The sequence below is a fragment of the Crinia signifera genome, chromosome 2 (genome assembly GCF_055691185.1).
Source record: "Crinia signifera chromosome 2, ASM5569118v1, whole genome shotgun sequence".
Classification (NCBI taxonomy): Eukaryota; Metazoa; Chordata; class Amphibia; order Anura; family Myobatrachidae; genus Crinia; species Crinia signifera.
In genome coordinates, this window is record NC_139218.1 from 395,423,308 (window position 1) to 395,447,190 (window position 23,883).

A 23,883-nucleotide genomic window follows, 5' to 3' on the forward strand; every position below is an offset into this window, starting at 1 on the left:
CAGCCGTCATTATCTCAGCGTTACAGTAGGTGTACGCTCAGATATTATCCTACCGTACATTCTGTATGCAGCCGTCATTATCTCAGCGTTACAGTAGGTGTACGCTCAGATATTATCCTACCGTACATTCTGTACGCGGCCGTCATTATCTCAGCATTACAATAGGTGTACGCTCAGATATTATCCTACCGTAAATTCTGTACGCGGCCGTCATTATCTCAGCGTTACAATAGGTGTACGCTCAGATATAATCCTACCGTACATTCTGTACGCAGCCATCATTATCTCAGCGTTACAATAGGTGTACGCTCAGATATTATCCTACCGTATATTCTGTACGCAGCCGTCATTATCTCAGCGTTACAATAGGTGTACGCTAAGATATTATCCTACCATACATTCTGTACGCAGCCGTCATTATCTCAGCGTTACAATAGATGTAAGCTCCGATATTATCCTACCATACATTCTGTACGCAGCCGTCATTATCTCAGCGTTACAATAGATGTACGCTCAGATATTATCCTACCATACATTCTGTACTTAGCCGTCATTATCTCAGCGTTACACTAGGTGTACGCTCAGATATTATCCTACCATACATTCTGTACGCAGACGTCATTATCTCAGCGTTACAATAGGTGTACTCTCAGATATTATCCTACCATACATTCTGTACGCAGCCGTCATTATCTCAGCGTTACAATAGGTTTACGCTAAGATATTATCCTACCGTACATTCTGTACGCAGCCGTCATTATCTCAGCGTTACAATAGATGTAAGCTCCGATATTATCCTACCATACATTCTGTACGCAGCCGTCATTATCTCAGCGTTACAATAGATGTACGCTCAGATATTATCCTACCATACATTCTGTACTCAGCCGTCATTATCTCAGCATTACACTAGGTGTACGCTCAGATATTATCCTACCATACATTCTGTACGCAGCCGTCATTATTGCAGCGTTACAATAGGTGTACGCTCAGATATTATCCTACCATACATTCTGTACGCAGCTGTCATTATCTCAGCGTTACACTAGGTGTACGCTCAGATATTATCCTACCGTACATTCTGTACGCAGCCGTCATTATCTCAGCGTTACAATAGGTGTACGCTCAGATATTATCCTACCGTACATTCTGTACGCAGCCGTCATTATCTCAGCGTTACAATAGATGTACGCTCAGATAGTATCCTACCATACATTCTGTACTCAGCCGTCATTATCTCAGCGTTACACTAGGTGTACGCTCAGATATTATCCTACCATACATTCTGTACGCAGCCGTCATTATCTCAGCGTTACAATAGGTGTACGCTCATATATTATCATACCGTACATTCTGTACGCAGCCGTCATTATCTCAGCGTTACAATAGATGTACGCTCAGATATTATCCTACCGTACATTCTGTACGCAGACGTCATTATCTCAGCGTTACAATAGGTGTACTCTCAGATATTATCCTACCATACATTCTGTACGCATTCTGTACGCAGCCGTCATTATCTCAGCGTTACAATAGGTGTACGCTAAGATATTATCCTACCGTACATTCTGTACGCAGCCGTCATTATCTCAGCGTTACAATAGATGTAAGCTCCGATATTATCCTACCATACATTCTGTACGCAGCCGTCATTATCTCAGCGTTACAATAGGTGTACGCTCATATATTATCATACCGTACATTCTGTACGCAGCCGTCATTATCTCAGCGTTACAATAGATGTACGCTCAGATATTATCCTAACATACATTCTGTACGCAGCCGTCATTATTGCAGCGTTACAATAGGTGTACGCTCAGATATTATCCTACCATACATTCTGTACGCAGCTGTCATTATCTCAGCGTTACACTAGGTGTACGCTCAGATATTATCCTACCGTACATTCTGTACGCAGCCGTCATTATCTCAGCGTTACAATAGGTGTACGCTCAGATATTATCCTACCGTACATTCTGTACGCAGCCGTCATTATCTCAGCGTTACAATAGATGTACGCTCAGATAGTATCCTACCATACATTCTGTACTCAGCCGTCATTATCTCAGCGTTACACTAGGTGTACGCTCAGATATTATCCTACCATACATTCTGTACGCAGCCGTCATTATCTCAGCGTTACAATAGGTGTACGCTCATATATTATCATACCGTACATTCTGTACGCAGCCGTCATTATCTCAGCGTTACAATAGATGTACGCTCAGATATTATCCTAACATACATTCTGTACGCAGCCGCCATTATCTCAGCGTTACAATAGGTGTATGCTCAGATATTATCCTACCGTACATTCTGTACGCAGCCGTCATTATCTCAGCGTTACAATAGGTGTATGCTCAGATATTATCCTACCATACATTCTGTACGCAGCCATCATTATCTCAGCGTTACACTAGCTGTACGCTCAGATATTATCCTACCAGACATTCTGTACGCAGCCGTCATTATTGCAGCGTTACAATAGGTGTACGCTCAGATATTATCCTACCATACATTCTGTATGCAGTCGTCATTACCTCAGCGTTACAATAGGTGTACGCTCAGATATTATCCTACCATACATTCTGTATGCGGCCGTCATTATCTCAGCGTTACAATAGGTGTACGCTGAGATATTATCCTACCATACATTCTGTATGCAGTCGTCATTATCTCAGCGTTACAATAGGTGTATGCTCAGATATTATCCTACCATAAATTCTGTATGCAGTCGTCATTATCTCAGCGTTACAATAGGTGTACGCTGAGATATTATCCTACCATACATTCTGTATGCAGCCGTCATTATCTCAGCGTTACAATAGGTGTAGGCTCAGATATTATCCTACCGTACATTCTGTACGCAGCTGTCATTATCTCAGCGTTACACAAGGTGTAAGCTCAGATATTATCCTACCGTACATTCTGTGCGCAGCCGTCATTATCTCAGCGTTACAATAGGTGTACGCTCAGATATTATCCTACCGTACATTCTGTACGCAGCCGTCATTATCTCAGCGTTACAATAGGTGTACGCTCAGATATTATCCTACCGTACATTCTGTACGCAGACGTCATTATCTCAGCGTTACAATAGGTGTACGTTTAGATATTATCCTACCATACATTCTGTACGCAGCCGTCATTATCTCAGTGTTACAATAGGCGTACGCTCAGATATTATCCTACCGTACATTCTGTACGCAGCCGTCATTATCTCAGCGTTACAATAGGTGTACGCTCAGATATTATCCTACCGTACATTCTGTACGCATTCTGTATGCAGCCGTCATTATCTCAGCGTTACAATAGGTGTACGCTCAGATATTATCCTACCGTACATTCTGTACGCAGCCGTCATTATCTCAGCGTTACAATAGGTGTACGCTCAGATATTATCCTACCATACATTCTGTACGCAGCCGTCATTATCTCAGCGTTACAATAGGCGTACGCTCAGATATTATCCTACCGTACATTCTGTATGCAGCCGTCATTATCTCAGCGTTACAATAGGTGTACGCTGAGATATTATCCTACCATACATTCTGTATGCAGTCGTCATTATCTCAGCGTTACAATAGGTGTATGCTCAGATATTATCCTACCATAAATTCTGTATGCAGTCATCATTATCTCAGCGTTACAATAGGTGTACGCTGAGATATTATCCTACCATACATTCTGTATGCAGTCGTCATTACCTCAGCGTTACAATAGGTGTACGCTCAGATATTATCCTACCATACATTCTGTATGCGGCCGTCATTATCTCAGCGTTACAATAGGTGTACGCTGAGATATTATCCTACCATACATTCTGTATGCAGTCGTCATTATCTCAGCGTTACAATAGGTGTATGCTCAGATATTATCCTACCATAAATTCTGTATGCAGTCATCATTGTCTCAGCGTTACAATAGGTTTACGCTGAGATATTATCCTACCATACATTCTGTACGCAAACGTCATTATCTCAGCGTTACAATAAACAGCGACAGTTTGCTGAACTAAATAAGAGCGTTGTTTCCAGAACGGATCCATAGAGAATACGCTGCGCCCGTCTCGTAATTGCCATGTACAGGTTTCCTTTACTGAAAGTAAATAGAAAGAGTACATTGATGACAAACCACAGTCGCCAACAAAAGGGCAACTAGGACAGTGTGTAGGAATGCATTGCCAGGCGTTTCACCGTGACAGGTCGTGTGAGGACACCGTGACTCAGCAGCGACCTGCATACTATAGACAGCAGTATAATGTCCCTCACAGTTCTGCACATCAGGGAGATGGGAAGATTCCTCTCTTCTCATTCTCAGGGAGCACCGGATCCCTCCAGGGCTGGGGTGGTTTAACATGTTTTTTGGGTTTCAGATATTATCCTACCATACATTCTGTACGCAGACGTCATTATCTCAGCGTTACAATAGGTGTACTCTCAGATATTATCCTACCATACATTCTGTACGCATTCTGTATGCAGCCGTCATTATCTCAGCGTTACAATAGGTGTACGCTCAGATATTATCCTACCGTACATTCTGTACGCAGCCGTCATTATCTCAGCGTTACAATAGGCGTACGCTCAGATATTATCCTACCATACATTCTGTACGCAGCCGTCATTATCTCAGCGTTACAGTTGGTGTATGCTCAGATTCTATCCTACCATACATTCTGTATGCAGTCGTCATTATCTCAGCGTTCCAATAGGTGTACGCTCAGATATTATCCTACCATACATTCTGTATGCGGCCGTCATTATCTCAGCGTTACAAAAGATGTACGCTTAGATATTATCCTACCATACATTCTGTACGCAGCCGTCATTATCTCAGCGTTACAATAGGTGTACGCTCATATATTATCATACCGTACATTCTGTACGCAGCCGTCATTATCTCAGCGTTACACTAGGTGTACGCTCAGATATTATCCTACCATACATTCTGTACGCAGCCGTCATTATCTCAGCGTTACAATAGGTGTACGCTCATATATTATCATACCGTACATTCTGTACGCAGCCGTCATTATCTCAGCGTTACAATAGATGTACGCTCAGATATTATCCTACCATACATTCTGTACGCAGCCGCCATTATCTCAGCGTTACAATAGGTGTACGCTCAGATATTATCCTACCGTACATTCTGTACGCAGCCGCCATTATCTCAGCGTTACAATAGGTGTACGCTCAGATATTATCCTACCGTACATTCTGTACGCAGCCGTCATTATCTCAGCGTTACAATAGGCGTATGCTCAGATATTATCCTACCATACATTCTGTACGCAGCCATCATTATCTCAGCGTTACACTAGCTGTACGCTCAGATATTATCCTACCAGACATTCTGTACGCAGCCGTCATTATCTCAGCGTTACACTAGGTGTACGCTCAGATATTATCCTACCGTACATTCTGTACGCAGCCGTCATTATCTCAGCGTTACAATAGGTGTACGCTCAGATATTATCCTACCGTACATTCTGTACGCAGCCCTCATTATCTCAGCGTTACAATAGGTGTACGCTCAGATATTATCCTACCGTACATTCTGTACGCAGCCGTCATTATCTCAGCGTTACAATAGGTGTACGCTCAGATATTATCCTACCGTACATTCTGTACGCAGCCGTCATTATCTCAGCGTTACAATAGGCGTACGCTCAGATATTATCCTACCGTACATTCTGTACGCAGCCGTCATTATCTCAGCGTTACAATAGGCGTACGCTCAGATATTATCCTACCGTACATTCTGTACGCATTCTGTATGCAGCCGTCATTATCTCAGCGTTACAATAGGTGTACGCTCAGATATTATCCTACCGTACATTCTGTACGCAGCCGTCATTATCTCAGCGTTACAATAGGTGTATGCTCAGATATTATCCTACCGTACATTCTGTATGCAGTCGTCATTACCTCAGCGTTACAATAGGTGTATGCTCAGATATTATCCTACCATACATTCTGTATGCGGCCGTCATTATCTCAGCGTTACAATAGGTGTACGCTCAGATATTATCCTACCATACATTCTGTACGCAGCCGTCATTATCTCAGCGTTACAATAGGCGTACGCTCAGATATTATCCTACCATAAATTCTGTACGCAGCCGTCATTATCTCAGCGTTACAATAGGTGTACGCTCAGATATTATCCTACCATACATTCTGTACGCAGACGTCATTATCTCAGCGTTACAATAGGTGTACGCTCAGATATTATCCTACCATACATTCTGTACGCAGCCATCATTATCTCAGCGTTACAGTAGGTGTATGCTCAGATATTATCCTACCATACATTCTGTATGCAGCCATCATTATCTCAGCGTTACAATAAGTGTATGCTCAGAAATTATCCTACCATAAATTCTGTATGCAGTCATCATTATCTCAGCGTTACAGTAGGTGTACGCTCAGATATTATCCTACCATACATTCTGTGCGCAAACGTCATTATCTCAGCGTTACAATAAACAGCGACAGTTTGCTGAACTAAATAAGAGCGTTGTTACCAGAACGGATCCATAGAGAATACGCTGCGCCCGTCTCGTAATTGCCATGTACAGGTTTCCTTTACTGAAAGTAAATAGAAAAAGTACATTGATGACAAACCACAGTCGCCAACAAAAGGGCAACTAGGACAGTGTGTAGGAATGCATTGCCAGACGTTTCACCGTGACAGGTCGTGTGAGGACACCGTGACTCAGCAGCGACCTGCATCCTATAGGCAGCAGTATAACGTCCCTCACAGTTCTGCACATCAGGGAGAGGGGAAGATTACCTCTCTTCGCATTCTCAGGGAGCACCGGATCCCTCCAGCGCTGATGTGGTTTAACATGTTTTTTGGGTTTCAGATATTATCCTACCATACATTCTGTACGCAGACGTCATTATCTCAGCGTTACAATAGGTGTACTCTCAGATATTATCCTACCATACATTCTGTACGCATTCTGTATGCAGCCGTCATTATCTCAGCGTTACAATAGGTGTACGCTCAGATATTATCCTACCGTACATTCTGTACGCAGCCATCATCTCAGCGTTACAATAGGTGTACGCTCAGATATTATCCTACCGTACATTCTGTACGCAGCCGTCATTATCTCAGCGTTACAATAGGTGTACGCTCAGATATTATCCTACCATACATTCTGTACGCAGCCGTCATTATCTCAGCGTTACAATAGGTGTACGCTCAGATATTATCCTACCATACATTCTGTACGCAGCCGTCATTATCTCAGCGTTACAGTAGGTGTATGCTCAGATATTATCCTACCATACATTCTGTATGCAGCCATCATTATCTCAGCGTTACAATAGATGTATGCTCAGATATTATCCTACCATACATTCTGTACGCAGCCGTCATTATCTCAGCGTTACAATAGGCGTACGCTCAGATATTATCCTACCGTACATTCTGTACGCAGCCGTCATTATCTCAGCGTTACAATAGGCGTACGCTCAGATATTATCCTACCGTACATTCTGTACGCATTCTGTATGCAGCCGTCATTATCTCAGCGTTACAATAGGTGTACGCTCAGATATTATCCTACCGTACATTCTGTACGCAGCCGTCATTATCTCAGCGTTACAATAGGTGTATGCTCAGATATTATCCTACCGTACATTCTGTATGCAGTCGTCATTATCTCAGCGTTACAGTTGGTGTATGCTCAGATTCTATCCTACCATACATTCTGTATGCAGTCGTCATTATCTCAGCGTTACAATAGGTGTACGCTCAGATATTATCCTACCATACATTCTGTATGAGGCCGTCATTATCTCAGCGTTACAATAGGTGTACGCTGAGATATTATCCTACCATACATTCTGTATGCAGTCATCATTATCTTAGTGTTACAATAGGTGTATGCTCAGATATTATCCTACCATAAATTCTGTATGCAGTCATCATTATCTCAGCGTTACAATAGGTGTACGGTGGCGGTGTGGGTTTTCTCCTCTCAGCCTCATGCACCCACAGTGTCATTTACCCTGAACCCTCTCTCCTTTTCTCCTCCTTTGAGTCTCACTCTATCCGTCTATACTACCCCTACCACCTCCATGTCGCTGCAATCTACCGCCCCCCTGGCCCTATCTCCCAATTTCTTGACAACTTCGCCGCCTGGCTTCCACACTTCCTCTCCTCCGACCTGCCATCTGTCATTCTTGGTGACTTTAACATCCCCTTGGATAACCCCGCTGATCCTGGCACCTCCAAACTCCTCTCTCTCTCTGCTCCTCTCTTGGCCTATCTCAGTGGACTACCTCTCCCACCCACATCCAAGGACACTCCCTCGATCTCGTCTTCTCTCGCTCTTGTTCCCTTACTGACTACACTCTCAGCTTTTCCTCTTTCTGACCATCACCTGATCTCCTTCTCCCTCACTGCTTCCCCCTCTCCCACCCCCCCTCCCAAGCGCATTGTCTCACGGCATAACGTCAACACACTTGATCTTGCTGCCTTCTCAAACACGCTGTGTCCTCTTCTCGCCCCAATCGCCCTCATGTCCTGCCCGAACCTCGCTGCCTCCCTCTATAATGACACCCTATCTTCGGCATTGGACTCTGCCTGCCCTCCCTCCTCTATCCCCCTTCGATGCTCCAACCCCCAACCGTGGCACTCACCTATCACCCGATTCCTTAAAAAGTGCTCTCGCACTGCTGAGCGCTTCTGGAAGAAATCACGCTCCCTTGCGGATTATCTCCATTTCAAATTCATTCTTTCCTCCTTCAGCTCTGCCCTTGCTCTGACCAAGGAATCCTACTTTAAGTCCCTCATCCTTTCCCAATCATCCAATCCCCGCAGGCTCTTCGCCACCTTCAACTCCTTGCTCTCCCCCCCTCCTCCAGCTCTTCCGTCCTCCATCGTAGCCGCTGATTTTGCTACCTACTTTTCAACCAAAATATCCTCTCTCAGGACTGCTATCACTGCTGCCATGACCTCACCCTCTCCCTCCTCCCCTCCTACATCTCCACTCCCCTCCTTCCAACCCCTGTCCTCATTTTACCCCACCACTGCTGCTGAAGTCCACTCTATCCTTCAATCCGCTTCTCCCTCCACCTGCCCGCTCGATCCTATCCCCTCCAATATCATCCGTCGTCTCAGTCCATCAGTCTGCTCTCACCTGGCTCACCTCTTTAATCTTTCCCTATCCTCTGGGATCTTCCCTTCCTCCTTCAAACACGCTCTTGTCTCCCCAATTCTCAAAAAAACAAATCTGGATCCCAACTCTCCATCCAACTACAGGCCCATCTCCCTCCTCCCTTTTGCCTCCAAACTCCTAGAACGTCTGACCTATAATCGTCTCCTAAGCCACCTTACTGCTAACTCCATTCTAGACCCCCTCCAATCCGGGTTCCGCCCTTTACATTCCACTGAAACTGCCCTGACCAAAGTCACTAACGACCTACTATCGGCTAAATCCAAAGGCCTCTTCTCTATCCTCATCCAGCTTGATCTGTCGGCTGCCTTTGACACTGTTGACCACCCTCTCCTGCTCAACACCCTCCGCTCCTTTGGCATCACTGGCACGGTCTTCTCCTGGTTCACCTCATACCTCTCGATCGCTCCTTCTCCGTCTCCACACCGAGCTCCTCCTCTCCTACTACCCCCCAGCCAGTCGGTGTTCCCCAAGGGTCAGTCCTTGGCCCTCTCCTCTTCTCCCTCTACACCACCTCTCTGGGCATCCTCATCAGCTCCTATGGTTTTCATTACCACCTTTATGCTGATGATACCCTAATCTATCTCTCCTTCCCCGACTTATCCCCATCACTCCTGTCCAAGGTCTCCGAATGCCTCACGGCCATCTCAGCCTGGATGACCCAACGCTTCCTGAAACTAAACATGGCTAAAACTGAACTTCTAATCTTCCATCCCCCGAACATCCCCTCTTCTCCCACTATCTCCATCAGCATTGGTGAAACCGAGATCAAGTCCACCGACCAAACGCGCTGCCTCGGTGTCATCATTGACTCCTCCCTCTCTTTCACCCCCCACATTCGTGCTCTCTCACAGTCTTGCCGCTTTCACCTACGCAACATCTCACGCATCAGACAATTCCTCTCCACTGACGCGACCAAAATTCTCATTCACTCTCTTGTCATCTCCCGCCTTGACTACTGCAACATCCTTCTCTCTGGGCTACCTCTCACCCGCCTCACACCTCTCCAATCCATTCTTAACGCTGCTGCTAGGCTCATCTTCCTCTCCCGCCGCTCTACCTACGCCTCCCCCCTCTGTTTATCTCTTCACTGGCTCCCCATTCCTTTCCGAGTTCTCTTTAAACTCCTCACCACCACCTACAAGGCTCTCCTCCTCCACAGCTCCCTACCTCTCTTCACTGATCTCTATCCACACTCCCTCCCGTCCTCTTCGCTCCATCGCTGACCGCCGACTGACCTCTCACCTAATCACCTCCTCCCACTCCCGTGTCCAAGACTTCTCTCGCGCTGCCCCCTGCACTGGAACAACCTCCCGCCACCCATCAGGCTATATGATTCCCTTACCTCCTTCAAGCGCTCCCTCAAAACCCACTTTTTTCGACTAGCCTATCCCTCCTCCTAACCTCTTTTGATCCTCCTATCCTGCCTCCGTTCCTACTTATCCTATTGTATTTCGTTCGTCCACCCACCTATTTTTAGTATGTTAACTCTTATGAGCAGGGCCCTCCTTCCTCACGTACTCACCCTACCTCATTACCTCACCTGTGCTCCTGTCCTGTTCTTCCCTTCCTCTACTTCATCTTCAGTCTCCTTGACAATTTTGACACCTACTTCTGAACTGATGCTGATTTTAGTTCTACCAGCTATTCCCCTATTTATACTGTATCTTTCAACACACCCTGTACGTTACCTTGTAATTTTTTTTTTTGCTATGTACGGCGCTGCGGACACTTTGCGGCGCCTTATAAATAAACGTACTACTACTACTCCTACTACTACTACGCTGAGATATTATCCTACCATACATTCTGTACGCAGCCGTCATTATCTCAGCGTTACAATAAACAGCGACAGTTTGCTGAACTAAATAAGAGTGTTGTTTCCAGAACGGATCCATAGAGAATACGCTGCGCCCGTCTCGTAATTGCCATGTACAGGTTTCCTTTACTGAAAGTAAATAGAAAAAGTACATTGATGACAAACCACAGTCGCCAACAAAAGGGCAACTAGGACAGTGTGTAGGAATGCATTGCCAGGCGTTTCACCGTGACAGGTCGTGTGAGGACACCGTGACTCAGCAGCGACCTGCATCCTATAGGCAGCAGTAGAACGTCCCTCACAGTTCTGCACATCAGGGAGAGGGGAAGATTTCCTCTCTTCTCATTCTCAGGGAGCACCGGATCCCTCCAGGGCTGGGGTGGTTTAACATGTTTTTTGGGGGAAATTGGGATAAAAGAGTCCTGCAAATATGGATCTACTATGTTCTGGAGAGAGATAAAGTGGAGAGAGATAAAGTACCAGTTTGCTTCTAACTGCCATGTAACAGGATGTGTGCCTGATTCAGATTTGCAAAAAACACGCAACTGGGTAAAACCATGCTGGTCTGCAGGTGGGGCAGATGTAACAGGTACAGTGTGCCTTAGATTTGGGTAGAGTGTGATCCTACTCACAGTAAATCTAAATGAGTGTAATAATAAGAACGTGGTCTATCATCTCTGGGCTACACGCAGAAGCAGGCAGTATTTGCCCTGCACAGAAACACTATAAATGTACGTGCTCCCCTTACATGGAACATTGTGTGTTCCAATCACAGATTTACTTGCTTTTCCGATTTATTTATTCTGGTCCAGTGTTCCAAAAATGAAAATTAGGGGTCGATCCACGGTTTAGTACATCTGATCCACTATGAGAGAGAGTAATGCCGGACAGCATCTTGCTGCCATTATTGTTGTTGGGCCCACTGATGGGCGCGTATCTCCACCAGGGCCATGTTATCCATCAGGATAACCAGGTCGGACCTAGGGGTCCAGCAATTGCTGCTTTTTGTTGATCCAGTGTTACCTGTGCCCTTGGACTCCAATGGCTAAAGGCATTTGCACTGTGGGGCCGATTTAGCCCTGTTTGCACAGGTCCCAATTCATCCCTGTACCCAATGGTGGGGGCCTGCTCATGCCCTGAGCAAACGCCCTCAGCGAGTTTTTCACTCGCAGGGGCCTTAGCAGAATGATTGGCAGCCAGGGGGAGAGAAAAGGCAGAACGATTGTGCTATGAGATCAGAGGACTAACTGACACTGACAGTGTCAACGATGGCATAAGATCAGCTGAAGTCTGAAGGGCTGGAGGGGGCCCAAAACACCTCGACGTCTAGGTGCCCGGCCAGGAGGTAATACTGCGTTGATAAATGTATTAGACCATGTCGTTCTCATAGGTAATGCTCTCCTATGTACATAACTTCCAGAGCTGTGCGGATATATGCATACAAAACAAAAGCATTTTTGCTAACAGCTTCTAAAAAAAAAAAGAAAAAAAAAAAGAGGTGATGTTCCCCATAGCAACCAGATTCTGTCATTTTCTAGAATGCAATAGAGAAATGACATCTGTCACTCAAAGTGTGTCTGAAGCTGTAACGCTGGGTGGAGCCTCTGACTCACATGACTGACTCACATGACAGAGAACCAGCCCAGTGAGCCCACAGTGCCAGACAGACACCCTCTGCCTCTCCATGTTACACAGCAAAGACACAGCTACTCCCCAGACACACCAGGTGAGCGCCCCACACCTCCATACCTCCCAACATGACCCTCTCCAGGAGGGACAGAATGCTCTGTTTGTGGACTTCCATCTTAATTTATGATTGTCATCACCTGTTTTAAACAGGGTAATTGATAAGAAAGGTGTTTAAGCACAGGTGATGGTAATCCATAAATTAAGAAGAAAGTCCAGAAACAGATCAATGTGTCCCTCCTGGAGAGGGTCATGTTGGGTATGCACCTCCCTCCCCCATTCACGGCATCCCCACGATTAAATGGCACATGCAAAACACTGACATGGCTATGGTCAACAATGAAAAAGATTGACATGAGTTTTTGAAGATTTATTTTTAATTTTTTGAATGTTTTCATATTCATTCTCATGTGTCGACATGGACACCAATGAAGTGCCACACTTATGTCAACATTTACATGTGTTGACCTTTGTGTTGATTCTTCTTGTGGCGATTCGCATCACACCCCCCGCAACCCCCACTCCCACGATTCACGGCACATACCCCCCCGCGACCCCCCTCCCGCGATTCTCGGCACCCCACCCCGTGATCCCCCTCCCGCGATTCGCGGCACACCCCCCGCGACCCCCCCCTACCACGATTCGCTGCAACCCCCACCCCTGCAAGCCCTCCTCCCGCGATTTACGGCAACCCACCCCCTGCGATTCTCTGCAACCCCTCCCCTCCCGCAATTCGCAGCAACCAGCCCCCCCGCGACCCCCCCTCCGCAATTCGCGGCACCCCCCGCGACCCCCCCTCCTGCGATTCGCGGACACCCAAGTTGAAATACAGGGCATCTTTCATACAATTCTAACCATATTTCTCATATACATACGTTCACAAATTAAGGGGGCGCAGACCATTACGCCGGTGTGAAGAGCGCCCGTAGGGCGCGATGAATCACCTAGTTTACTAAGATGTGAGTAATTTCACATAGGATGTTGCTATGGGCAACTAATCAGATACCATCTATTATCTTCTAGAAGTTGCTAATTAATATTGTTATATGTTATATCCAATGGTAATTTTCCCCAATAATATTATTTTATTGGTTGCTATGGGCAACATCTACTCTAAATTGTATACGTTTTTACAAAATGCTACAGAGGAGCCGCTTCAGAACCCCGTAATCTTGTGGTTCAGAATGTTCTGGAGCGCACAAAGAACCCGCGAGGTTATAGCCACTAAACTCATTATGGAGAGAGGACGACACAGATACCACAGACACTGTAACACAGACATACCACAGACAACACAGACATACAACAGACAACACAGATACCACAGACACTGTAACACAGACACCGCAGACAATACAGACACCGTAACACAGACATACAACAGACAACACAGATACCACAGACACTAACACAGACACAGCAGACACCACATTGGATGCAGTGAAAGAAAACAACATTTTATTACCAATAACTGAGTCTTCGGTACGTCATACATATCTGTACGGTGTGTAATATACTGCGGCAGAACTGCGCTAAACTTGTTGGTAATCTACTTATAAATAACAGTACAGTATAATGAATATTATCACAAACCTTACTTACAATAGGTGCTACAGAATATCAACTACAAGTTATAGAGGGTAAAGAAGTCAGGAGGTTCTACTCATAAGGCCTAATTCAGACCTGATCTCAGGGCACATTTTGTTAGCAAATGGGCAAACCCATGCTGCACTGCAGGTGGGGCAGATGTAACATGTGCAGAGAGAGTTAGATTTTTTTTTTTTTTTTATTTGGGGGGGGGGGGGGGGGGGGAGTTATTTTGTTTCTGTGCAGGGTAAATACTGACTGCTTTATTTTTACGTTACAATCGAGATTTCCGTTTGAACACCCCCGCCCAAATGCAGCTCCCTCCGCACATGTTACATCTGAACTCCTGAGTGGAGCTTTGCGATCAGGTGTGAATTGCACACAGGTATTTTACATTTATTGTACATTCTATCACAGAACACTTATTGTACACAGCGAGTAACCTGGCGCTAATGGTCAATAATGGTAAAATACTCTAGACGTTCTACACAACCGAAGCTGGGTACACACCTATACCATTGTTAGCCCGTTCTCCAGATATTGGTTGAATGGCCGTTGATTGTATAGGTAGGTATGCGATGCCAATGCAGGAGCGTTAGCCGATCAACGGCTTATAACGCTAGTGCCAATCTCGGGACCAGTCGGTGGATCCACAGGAAGATCCGCTATGGCAGGCATTCCCAACCACGGTCCTTCAAGGCATACTAGACCGTGCACGTTTTAGTGATATCCAGGCTTCAGCGCAGGGGTTTAAATCAAAATAGCTCAAGTACTAATTAACCCCTTCAGTGGTGAGAGCGCTCCCTAAAAAAAAAAAAAAAACACACAGCTGAGTGTCCAGGGGCCTCAGCAACCCGGTTGTGTGCGGCGTGACGTTAGCATGGTCACGCCATAAACAGCCAGGAGGAAGGAGCCGGGCAGTGGCTGAAGCGGAGCTCATTGCTCAGCGGCGCTGCCCGGCCCAAAGAGGGGGAGACAGTGGCAATCCCTTAAATTTTCCAGGATTGCCACTGAAGGGGTTTCACCACCCGTGCTGCAGCATGGATATGACGAAAACCTGGACCATTAGTGTGCCTTGAGGACTGTGGAAGAGAACGCCTGCGCTATGCAGGTTGCGACTGGATACACAGGAGCCTGGTAAAATCAGGAGCCTTAACCCAATCAGCCAAGGATCAAACAAGTGTGTTCCCATCTTAATACAGCTTAGAACGTCTCCTTTCTGGGCTACTTCAGCAATAGGAGTTGGCCAACCTTTACACCTCATGTAACCTGTAAGTAGCCTATAATATATATATATATATATATATATATATATATATATATATATGTACACACACACATATATACACACACACACACACACACACACACACACACGCTGGTTTGCTACAATTTCTATGGTTTTACGTTAGTGCATTGAGCTTTATTGCTCCTTACAGCCGACTTCCGCTACAAGTAAATCTTCATGGCTCGATTTCCCCATGGAAGATAGATTTATGGTCTCAAAACTCCTTAAACCTAATCAGCGAACAATGAGGCAGCAACGGATTCAGCAACTTAAGCTGAGTACTAGTAATGCCGGTGTGGCTGGTGTCAGCGTCTGCATCACTGCTGTATGTAAGAGTGACAGGGTCTCCTGAACTACACTGCAAATGGCGGGTGTTTCCCGCAGAACTCAGCACAGTTTTGGAAGCCTCTTTGAGGAATAAAGGAACGTAAGTTTCTCTTTTAAATCAAAAGAAAATGAGACATTTCATGAATATTTACCCCCATTAAACTGAAAAACTCAGCTAACATTGTGCTAAGAATATATCCCTAATAAACGTGTAACTGAAATAAGATTGGAATTAAATACTTTAAGCATCTTGCTACAACCGGGCTTCGTCCCAGAAACATAAACTGAAAACTGTTCCTATAAAGTAAGGAGAGCGGATCGTCTCTGAGGGCTACAGGTAGTAGAGCAGGCTGGCCAGGGAGTTATGTGGCTCCCGGTGGATACTCTGCCCCACCAGAAAGGCAAGCTTATGGGCATACTGGCACGGAGCTGGAACTCTGATGACTCCCTGGTGAGTAAAGGAGAACAAGGTTAGTGTTCCGCTCATACGATGACTGCCGGTACGCACAATGTACAGGTGACATACAGGCCAGTTGTAGTACTGGTGGCACAGCTTGTAGGTTAGCCTCTGCATATGGTCCGGTTTCAGTCCTCCGCTGTCATGCACAACATTGTAGTGCGTTGGGGACACCGTGCCCTGTCTCACCGACTGGCTGACTATGAAGAAGTCATACCTTGAAAAGAACAGAAACCCACTCATAAGACCAATCCATAGCTGTATAAAGACCCACTAGGATAAGCAGTGTCTGCCCATCGGGAGCAGAAGGCGACAAAGACGACCCCCCCACAACCACCCCCAAACATAGTCACACATACACCTGCATTTCTCATAACAAGCAGCTGTGAACGGAACGCACCATTCAGGTCTGGTGACTTCTACATCAACTATGGTGCCCGGAGGTGGATTTTGTAGTCTGCCACCAAAATAGCCAAAGAATCTGGTGTTGATCCGTTTCTTAACCACAATTACGGTCAGTTTAGGGCTAGAAAGAAGCCGGAAGAAAACCATAAATGACTTGTATAGGAATATTTACCAGCGTAATACAGCAACCTAAGACTCGGAGAAAGGCGGCTGGTCCCGGTGGATCCTCACCTGTAATCTTTACCAGCAGACTTTATGCAGTCAATAAACTGCTGGATTTCATAGCTCACAACTGTGTTCAGCTGGCCGTCGCCCACTCCATCCCGGTAGATAACAATACGAGCCGGTAGAGTGCCATTGCATTTGTACCAGGCATGCAGGGAAGCTGCAGGGACACACATGTTTATAACTTAGAGAATAAGAAAAAGTTACAGAACCGTCAATAAAGTTACTTTGTCCAAGCAAAACTCAGGAGGTCTACCAGCAGGGTCATGAAGATCAGTCCACAAGTTACAGAGCCTACATCTGGGATTGGACCGATTACTTTAGATTATAATTGTTCTCAACATGCTTTTCACTGAAGACTATGGTATCAGCCAGATGGTGAAATGCTCGTCAGGGTTTAGGTGACACCTTTCTATGTGACTTGCCCGTAATTCTGCGGTTTGCCAGGTGACACGGACATCTCACAGAGGTTTCTGGTTTTCAAAAGCATTAATAGACAAACTCCTCCCCCCACCCTTATAGCAGCATCAAAGAATGCCTGGAAAGGGGGTGGGGCTACATGGGAGCTAAGGGGCAGTACTAAATGGAGGTGAAGGAGTCATGGGGCAGGACTAAACGGAGGTAAAAGGGCGGGGCTACAAGGACCAAGGCTGCAGAGGCAGAACATGAGCTGCCACTCCTAAGCGGTGTTGCCACTGTGCGCATTATGTGTCGAAGTGGCACTACTACTGTGTGCATTAGGGTAGGGCCGTAACTAAATGTGTGCCGGTAATGCCTTGCCCTCAGAACTGTGGGCGCACCATCTGGCAATACCACCCGCACCGCCACCCTCTCAGCTCCTATACTGCTGCTAACAAGACATTTAAAATGTGGTGCCAGCCGCCAGCCTATCAGAGATTGTGGAGCGGCAGCTGCAGTTGGCGATTTGCTGCCGGACAGTGAGCACCAATTGGATTACAAGCTGGAACCAGACAGACTCGGCGCCTCTGCGTGCGCTGCTCTCCTTCTCCTTCTCTGTAGCAGCAGAGTAAGGATGCCAGATGCCGGGCTCAGGGTTGGATTACATGGTGAGCAGTACTGGGGGCATTATGTGTAATGGGCACTACTGTGGGAATGATGGGCCTGATACTGGTTTGTTCGGTAAACTGCGGTGATCGCAGCTTCACATGCACCAGAGAGCCCGCCCGTCACCCCGCTGGATACTCGCCGCTGATTCCGCTTCCATGCGAGGGGGTGTGTGATGAACACTCATCCCCTCGCAATTCTTCGCTGCAGGAGAAATCATTCAGTGGTCGCCGACCATCAAATCATTTCTCCTGGCTTTGTAAATGAGTCAGCGGAAACGGACTTTCATTTGCGAGTGCCAGGACGAAGACAGAGCAGGCGTCAGCCCCCCCCCCCCCCCAACAACAATCGTGATGGGGCCGAACACACAGCAATGCAGGAAGACTAGAATCACCCCCTGTGTGTATAAGCAGCAGTACCGGGGGCAATACATGCTGCACGTGTGGCATAATGAGTTATGGGCATTACTGTGTGTGGCATCATGTGTAAGGGGCATTACAGTGTTACTAGTACTATTATATGGCCACAGCTTCCCCATTAAGCCATGCACCTACATTTCTGCGCACTGAAGGCTGACATTCTAGTTAAGTGTGTGTGTGTGGGGGGGGGCACGAATTCCCTTTCTAGCACAAGAGACCAAAATGTCTAGTTACGACACTGTGCAAAGAGGGGGAGCTAATGTGTGAGGCCACGCCCCTTTCTTCCAGCATTTATGTCATTTTATAATGTATGGAAATGCACAAATTTATAGCTTTCATGGGGGCGCTGAACACCCTAGCACCGGCCCTGTTTGGGATGATCAACTGCATAGTGAAAAGGAATTTTTTAGGGTCCGTGTCTGGAAAGAACACATTCCACTCTGCACCGAACAAACATCTACTGACCATCAGTGAAGATCAACTGGGATTACATCCTGCCCAAAGTCTTGCACATCCTGCTTCTCATGGGCTATTATACTTCCCCTATATGTTCATTAGAAATAAGCTGATGGAGTATAGAAGGTGGGAAAGCAAGTACATCCTGGGGCCATGACCTCTGCACTTCCTGGTTTGCCGACCAGGGAAACGCATGTGATCAGAAGACAAACGTAATCAACTCTATAATCAACTCCTAGAAGGTAGTTGTGCCATAGATGACATAAATAATAGCTACAGCTACATAGGAGCATTAACATTGTATATTACCTTGCATACAGACTTTCAGACCATCAACAATCTCCTGCTTCTGGTCCTGGATAACACATCGGGAAAACCAACTAAAGAAAGAAAAAAAAATACAAAAAAGTTAATTCACCCAGAATGAACTAGACGGAATCCATAATGAAGACAACACTTTGCATTCTTTGCCCGAGCTATTGGGTTTTCCAGATCTATTCAATTAATTTGAGGCTCACTTACTCGCACCGCCCAACTTGTACTAGGTAAATAGAAGACCGTTTCTGATTGGTTAGTGTGATTCAAGCATCATTTTGAACATCTTTATAAATATTTTTTACAAGAATCATAACTAAAAATGACATTTGTTCCACTGTACAAGTCCTCCTCCCCATAACAATTATGGGGTGCAGCTTGATTAAACGGCCCCCATCTCCATTCCATAAATAAGTGAGTGGACATGGGGTATGTGTAGTAGCAGTGGCGTACGTTCGTCCCAGTTGCCCGGAGGCAAGATAAATATCGGTGCACCCCCCCAACACACACACACACACACACCCCATCTTATATAAATATATGTATGTATGTATGTATGTATGTATGTTATGTTTAGAATAAAGAGTGTGTGACATCTATGGTCCTGCTAGGAGGAGGAGACAGCCACAGAAGCGAAATCAACGGCTTTCAATTAACTGATTCAAGCTCACAGTGGAGAAGAGGTGCCCCCTTGGGAGAAGGAGCCCGGCGGCAGATGACTCCATTGCCTCCCAGAGTTCTGCTTCTGTGTAGCAGGATCAGGACACTTCATAAACAACTGTATCTAATAATTATTTGTCCGCCAACATTACCGAGTCATCCCTTTGTTCATGCTGGCAACAAAGCCAGCAATCGATCTTCGTCCGGATAAGGTGTCGTGGTAGCAATCAATCCCAACGATCATCATTTTGTCCACCTATAAACAAAACATGATGGTTTCAGGACTGTAATGGGCCGCACACACAGGCAAAGGTCAGTTATTAAGAGCTGATGGGATTGTGGGATCTACAGACTTCTGCGTACATATAAATACAACTGTATTAGATGCACCATCTGCACCAGGGATAGAGCAAGACAGCGATGACGATAGCGGAAAAAAGTGCAAGCCAGAGTGATATTTAGTCAGATTAGTGGTCTAGTGGTCTCTGTTATCGGTGATCATCCAAACCACGACACACCGAGCAATCTCCGCTGCATGGGCCAAGGGTAACGGTTACTGACCGTACAGTAGGCACCTCTACGTGTGATCACTTACCGGTATATCTCCACATTCCACAGCTCCCCTCCGAGCTCACAGTTACTGACCACCGTATAGTAGGAAGCGCCTCTACGTGTGATCACTTACCGATATCTCCACAGCTCCCCTCCGAGCTTACAGTTACTGACCACCGTACAGTAGGAAGCGCCTCTACGTGTGATCACTTACCAGTATCTCCACAGCTCCCCTCCGTGCTCACAGTTACTGACCACCGTATAGTAGGAAGCGCCTCTAAGTGTGATCACTTACCGATATCTCCACAGCTCCCCTCCGAGCTTATAGTTACTGACCACCGTACAGTAGGAAGCACCTCTACGTGTGATCACTTACCAGTATCTCCACAGCTCCCCTCCGTGCTCACAGTAACTGACCACCGTATAGTAGGAAGCGCCTCTACGTGTGATCACTTACCGATATCTCCACAGCTACCCTCCGAGCTTATAGTTACTGACCACCGTACAGTAGGAAGCGCCTCTACGTGTGATCACTTACCGGTATCTCCACATTCCACAGCTCCCCTCCGAGCTTACAGTTACTAACCACCATATAGTAGGAAGCGCCTCTACGTGTGATCACTTACCGACAGGACCGGCTCTACCATTAGGCAGCTTTAGGCAGCTGCCTAGGGCGCCAGGATCTGGGGGGGGGGGCGCCAACAAGTCTGCCTATCAAAAAAATCAAGGATGTCTATGAGGATCTTGATGCAAGTGTCTGCTGTGGAACTTTTAAGACCTCACCTCCATACTTTTCCTTGAGGCATTCTGTCCTACTTTGCTGCCCCCCACTTCTTGTACTCTATTGTGGATGGCAATGGGGAGGCCTCCAGGGGACTTGCCCACTTGTTGCTGAGTGGACCACCAATTTTTTGGGTGCCTCCCTGCCATTCTGTTATGTTAAGTATGCCTTAAGGGGTTGTATTGGTGGCAGTATGGGGGGGCGGGGGGGGGGGGGGGGGGCGCGGGGGGTGTAGTAGGCTGAAGTTTTGCCTAGGGTGCTGAAAAGCCTTACACCGGCCCTGCTTACCGATATATCCACAGCTCCCCTCCGAGCTTACAGTTACTGACCACCGTACAGTAGGAAGCGCCTCTACGTGTGATCACTTACCGATATCTCCACAGCTCCCTTCCGAGCTTACAGTTACTGACCACCGTATAGTAGGAAGCGCCTCTACATGTGATCACTTACCGGTATCTCCACGCTCCACAGCTCCCCTCCGACCTTACAGTAGGAAGCGCCTCTACGTGTGATCACTTACCGATATCTCCACGTTCCACAGCTCCCCTCCAAGCTTACAGTTACTGACCACCGTATAGTAGGAAGCGCCTCTACGTGTGATCACTTACCGGTATCTCCACGTTCCACAGCTCCCCTCCGAGCTTACAGTTACTGACCACCGTATAGTAGGAAGCGCCTCTACGTGTGATCACTTACAGATATCTCCGTGTTCCACAGCTCCCCTCCGAGCTCACAGTTACTGACCACTGTATAGCAGGAAGCACCTCTACATGTGATCACTTACAGGTATCTCCCCGCTCCACAGCTCCCCTCCGAGCTTACAGTTACTGACCACTGTATAATAGGAAGCGCCTCTACGTGTGATCACTTACTGGTATCTCCACGCTCCACAGCTCCCCTCCGAGCTAACAGTTACTGACCACTGTATAGTAGGAAGCGCCTCTATGTGTGATCACTTACCGGTATCTCCACAGCTCCCCTCCGAGCTTACAGTTACTGACCACCATACAGTAGGAAGCGCCTCTACGTGTGATCACTTACCGGTATCTCCATGCTCCACAGCTCCCCTCCGAGCTTACAGTTACTGACCACTGTATAATAGGAAGCGCCTCTACGTGTGATCACTTACTGGTATCTCCACGCTCCACAGCTCCCCTCCAAGCTCACAGTTACTTACCACCATACAGTAGGAAGCGCCTCTACGTGTGATCACTTACTGGTATCTCCAGGCTCCACAGCTCCCCTCCGAGCTCACAGTTACTGACCACTGTATAGTAGGAAGCGACTCTACGTGTGATCACTTACCGGTATCTCCACGCTCCACAGCTCCCCTCCGAGCTTACAGTTACTGACCATCGTATAGTAGGAAGCGACTCTACGTGTGATCACTTACCGGTATCTCCACGCTCCACAGCTCCCCTCCGATCTTACAGTTACTGACCACCATACAGTAGGAAGCGCCTCTACGTGTGATCACTTACCGGTATCTCCACGCTTCACAGCTCCCCTCCGATCTTACAGTTACTGACCACCATACAGTAGGAAGCGCCTCTACGTGTGATCACTTACCGGTATCTCCACACCCCTCCGAGCTTACAGTTACTGACCACCATACAGTAGGAAGCGCCTCTACGTTTGATCACTTACCGGTATCTCCACACTCCACAGCTCCCCTCCGAGCTTACAGTTACTGACCACCGTATAGTAGGAAGCGCCTCTACGTGTGATCACTTACCGATATCTCCGTGTTCCACAGCTCCCCTCCGAGCTCACACTTACTGACCACTGTATAGCAGGAAGCACCTCTACATGTGATCACTTACAGGTATCTCCCCGCTCCACAGCTCCCCTCCGAGCTTACAGTTACTGACCACTGTATAATAGGAAGCGCCTCTACGTGTGATCACTTACTGGTATCTCCACGCTCCACAGCTCCCCTCCGAGCTTACAGTTACTGACCACTGTATAGTAGGAAGCGCCTCTACGTGTGATCACTTACCGGTATCTCCACACTCCACAGCTCCCCTCCGAGCTTACAGTTACTGACCACCATACAGTAGGAAGCGCCTCTACGTGTGATCACTTACCGGTATCTCCATGCTCCACAGCTCCCCTCCGAGCTTACAGTTACTGACCACTGTATAATAGGAAGCGCCTCTACGTGTGATCACTTACTGGTATCTCCACGCTCCACAGCTCCCCTCCAAGCTCACAGTTACTGACCACCATACAGTAGGAAGCGCCTCTACGTGTGATCACTTACTGGTATCTCCAGGCTCCACAGCTCCCCTCCGAGCTCACAGTTACTGACCACTGTATAGTAGGAAGCGACTCTACGTGTGATCACTTACCGGTATCTCCACGCTCCACAGCTCCCCTCCGAGCTTACAGTTACTGATCAACGTATAGTAGGAAGCGCCTCTACGTGTGATCACTTACCGGTATCTCCAAGCTCCACAGCTCCCCTCCGAGCTTACAGTTACTGACCACCATACAGTAGGAAGCGCCTCTACGTGTGATCACTTACCGGTATCTCCACGCTTCACAGCTCCCCTCCGATCTTACAGTTACTGACCACCATACAGTAGGAAGCGCCTCTACGTGTGATCACTTACCGGTATCTCCACACCCCTCCGAGCTTA

General features: G+C 46.9%; 1 protein-coding gene across 3 annotated transcripts in view; it reads right to left on the reverse strand.

Annotated features, from left to right (window-relative positions):
* Window positions 1-14,140: 14,140 nt before the first annotated feature.
* LOC146058270 (piwi-like protein 1) overlaps window positions 14,141-23,883 on the reverse strand; it is a 64,112-nt gene continuing 54,369 nt past the window's right edge. For all 3 annotated transcript variants that reach the window (XM_083170483.1, XM_083170485.1, XM_083170484.1), the window contains exons 16-21: window positions 20,061-20,164; window positions 19,243-19,313; window positions 17,000-17,153; window positions 16,764-16,889; window positions 16,433-16,580; window positions 14,141-16,354 (exon numbers count right to left, since the gene is read on the reverse strand). In XM_083170483.1, coding sequence (XP_083026609.1) covers window positions 16,238-16,354; window positions 16,433-16,580; window positions 16,764-16,889; window positions 17,000-17,153; window positions 19,243-19,313; window positions 20,061-20,164 — 720 coding nt within the window. In that variant the 3' untranslated portion in view covers window positions 14,141-16,237. The remainder of the gene's footprint in view (window positions 16,355-16,432; window positions 16,581-16,763; window positions 16,890-16,999; window positions 17,154-19,242; window positions 19,314-20,060; window positions 20,165-23,883) is intronic.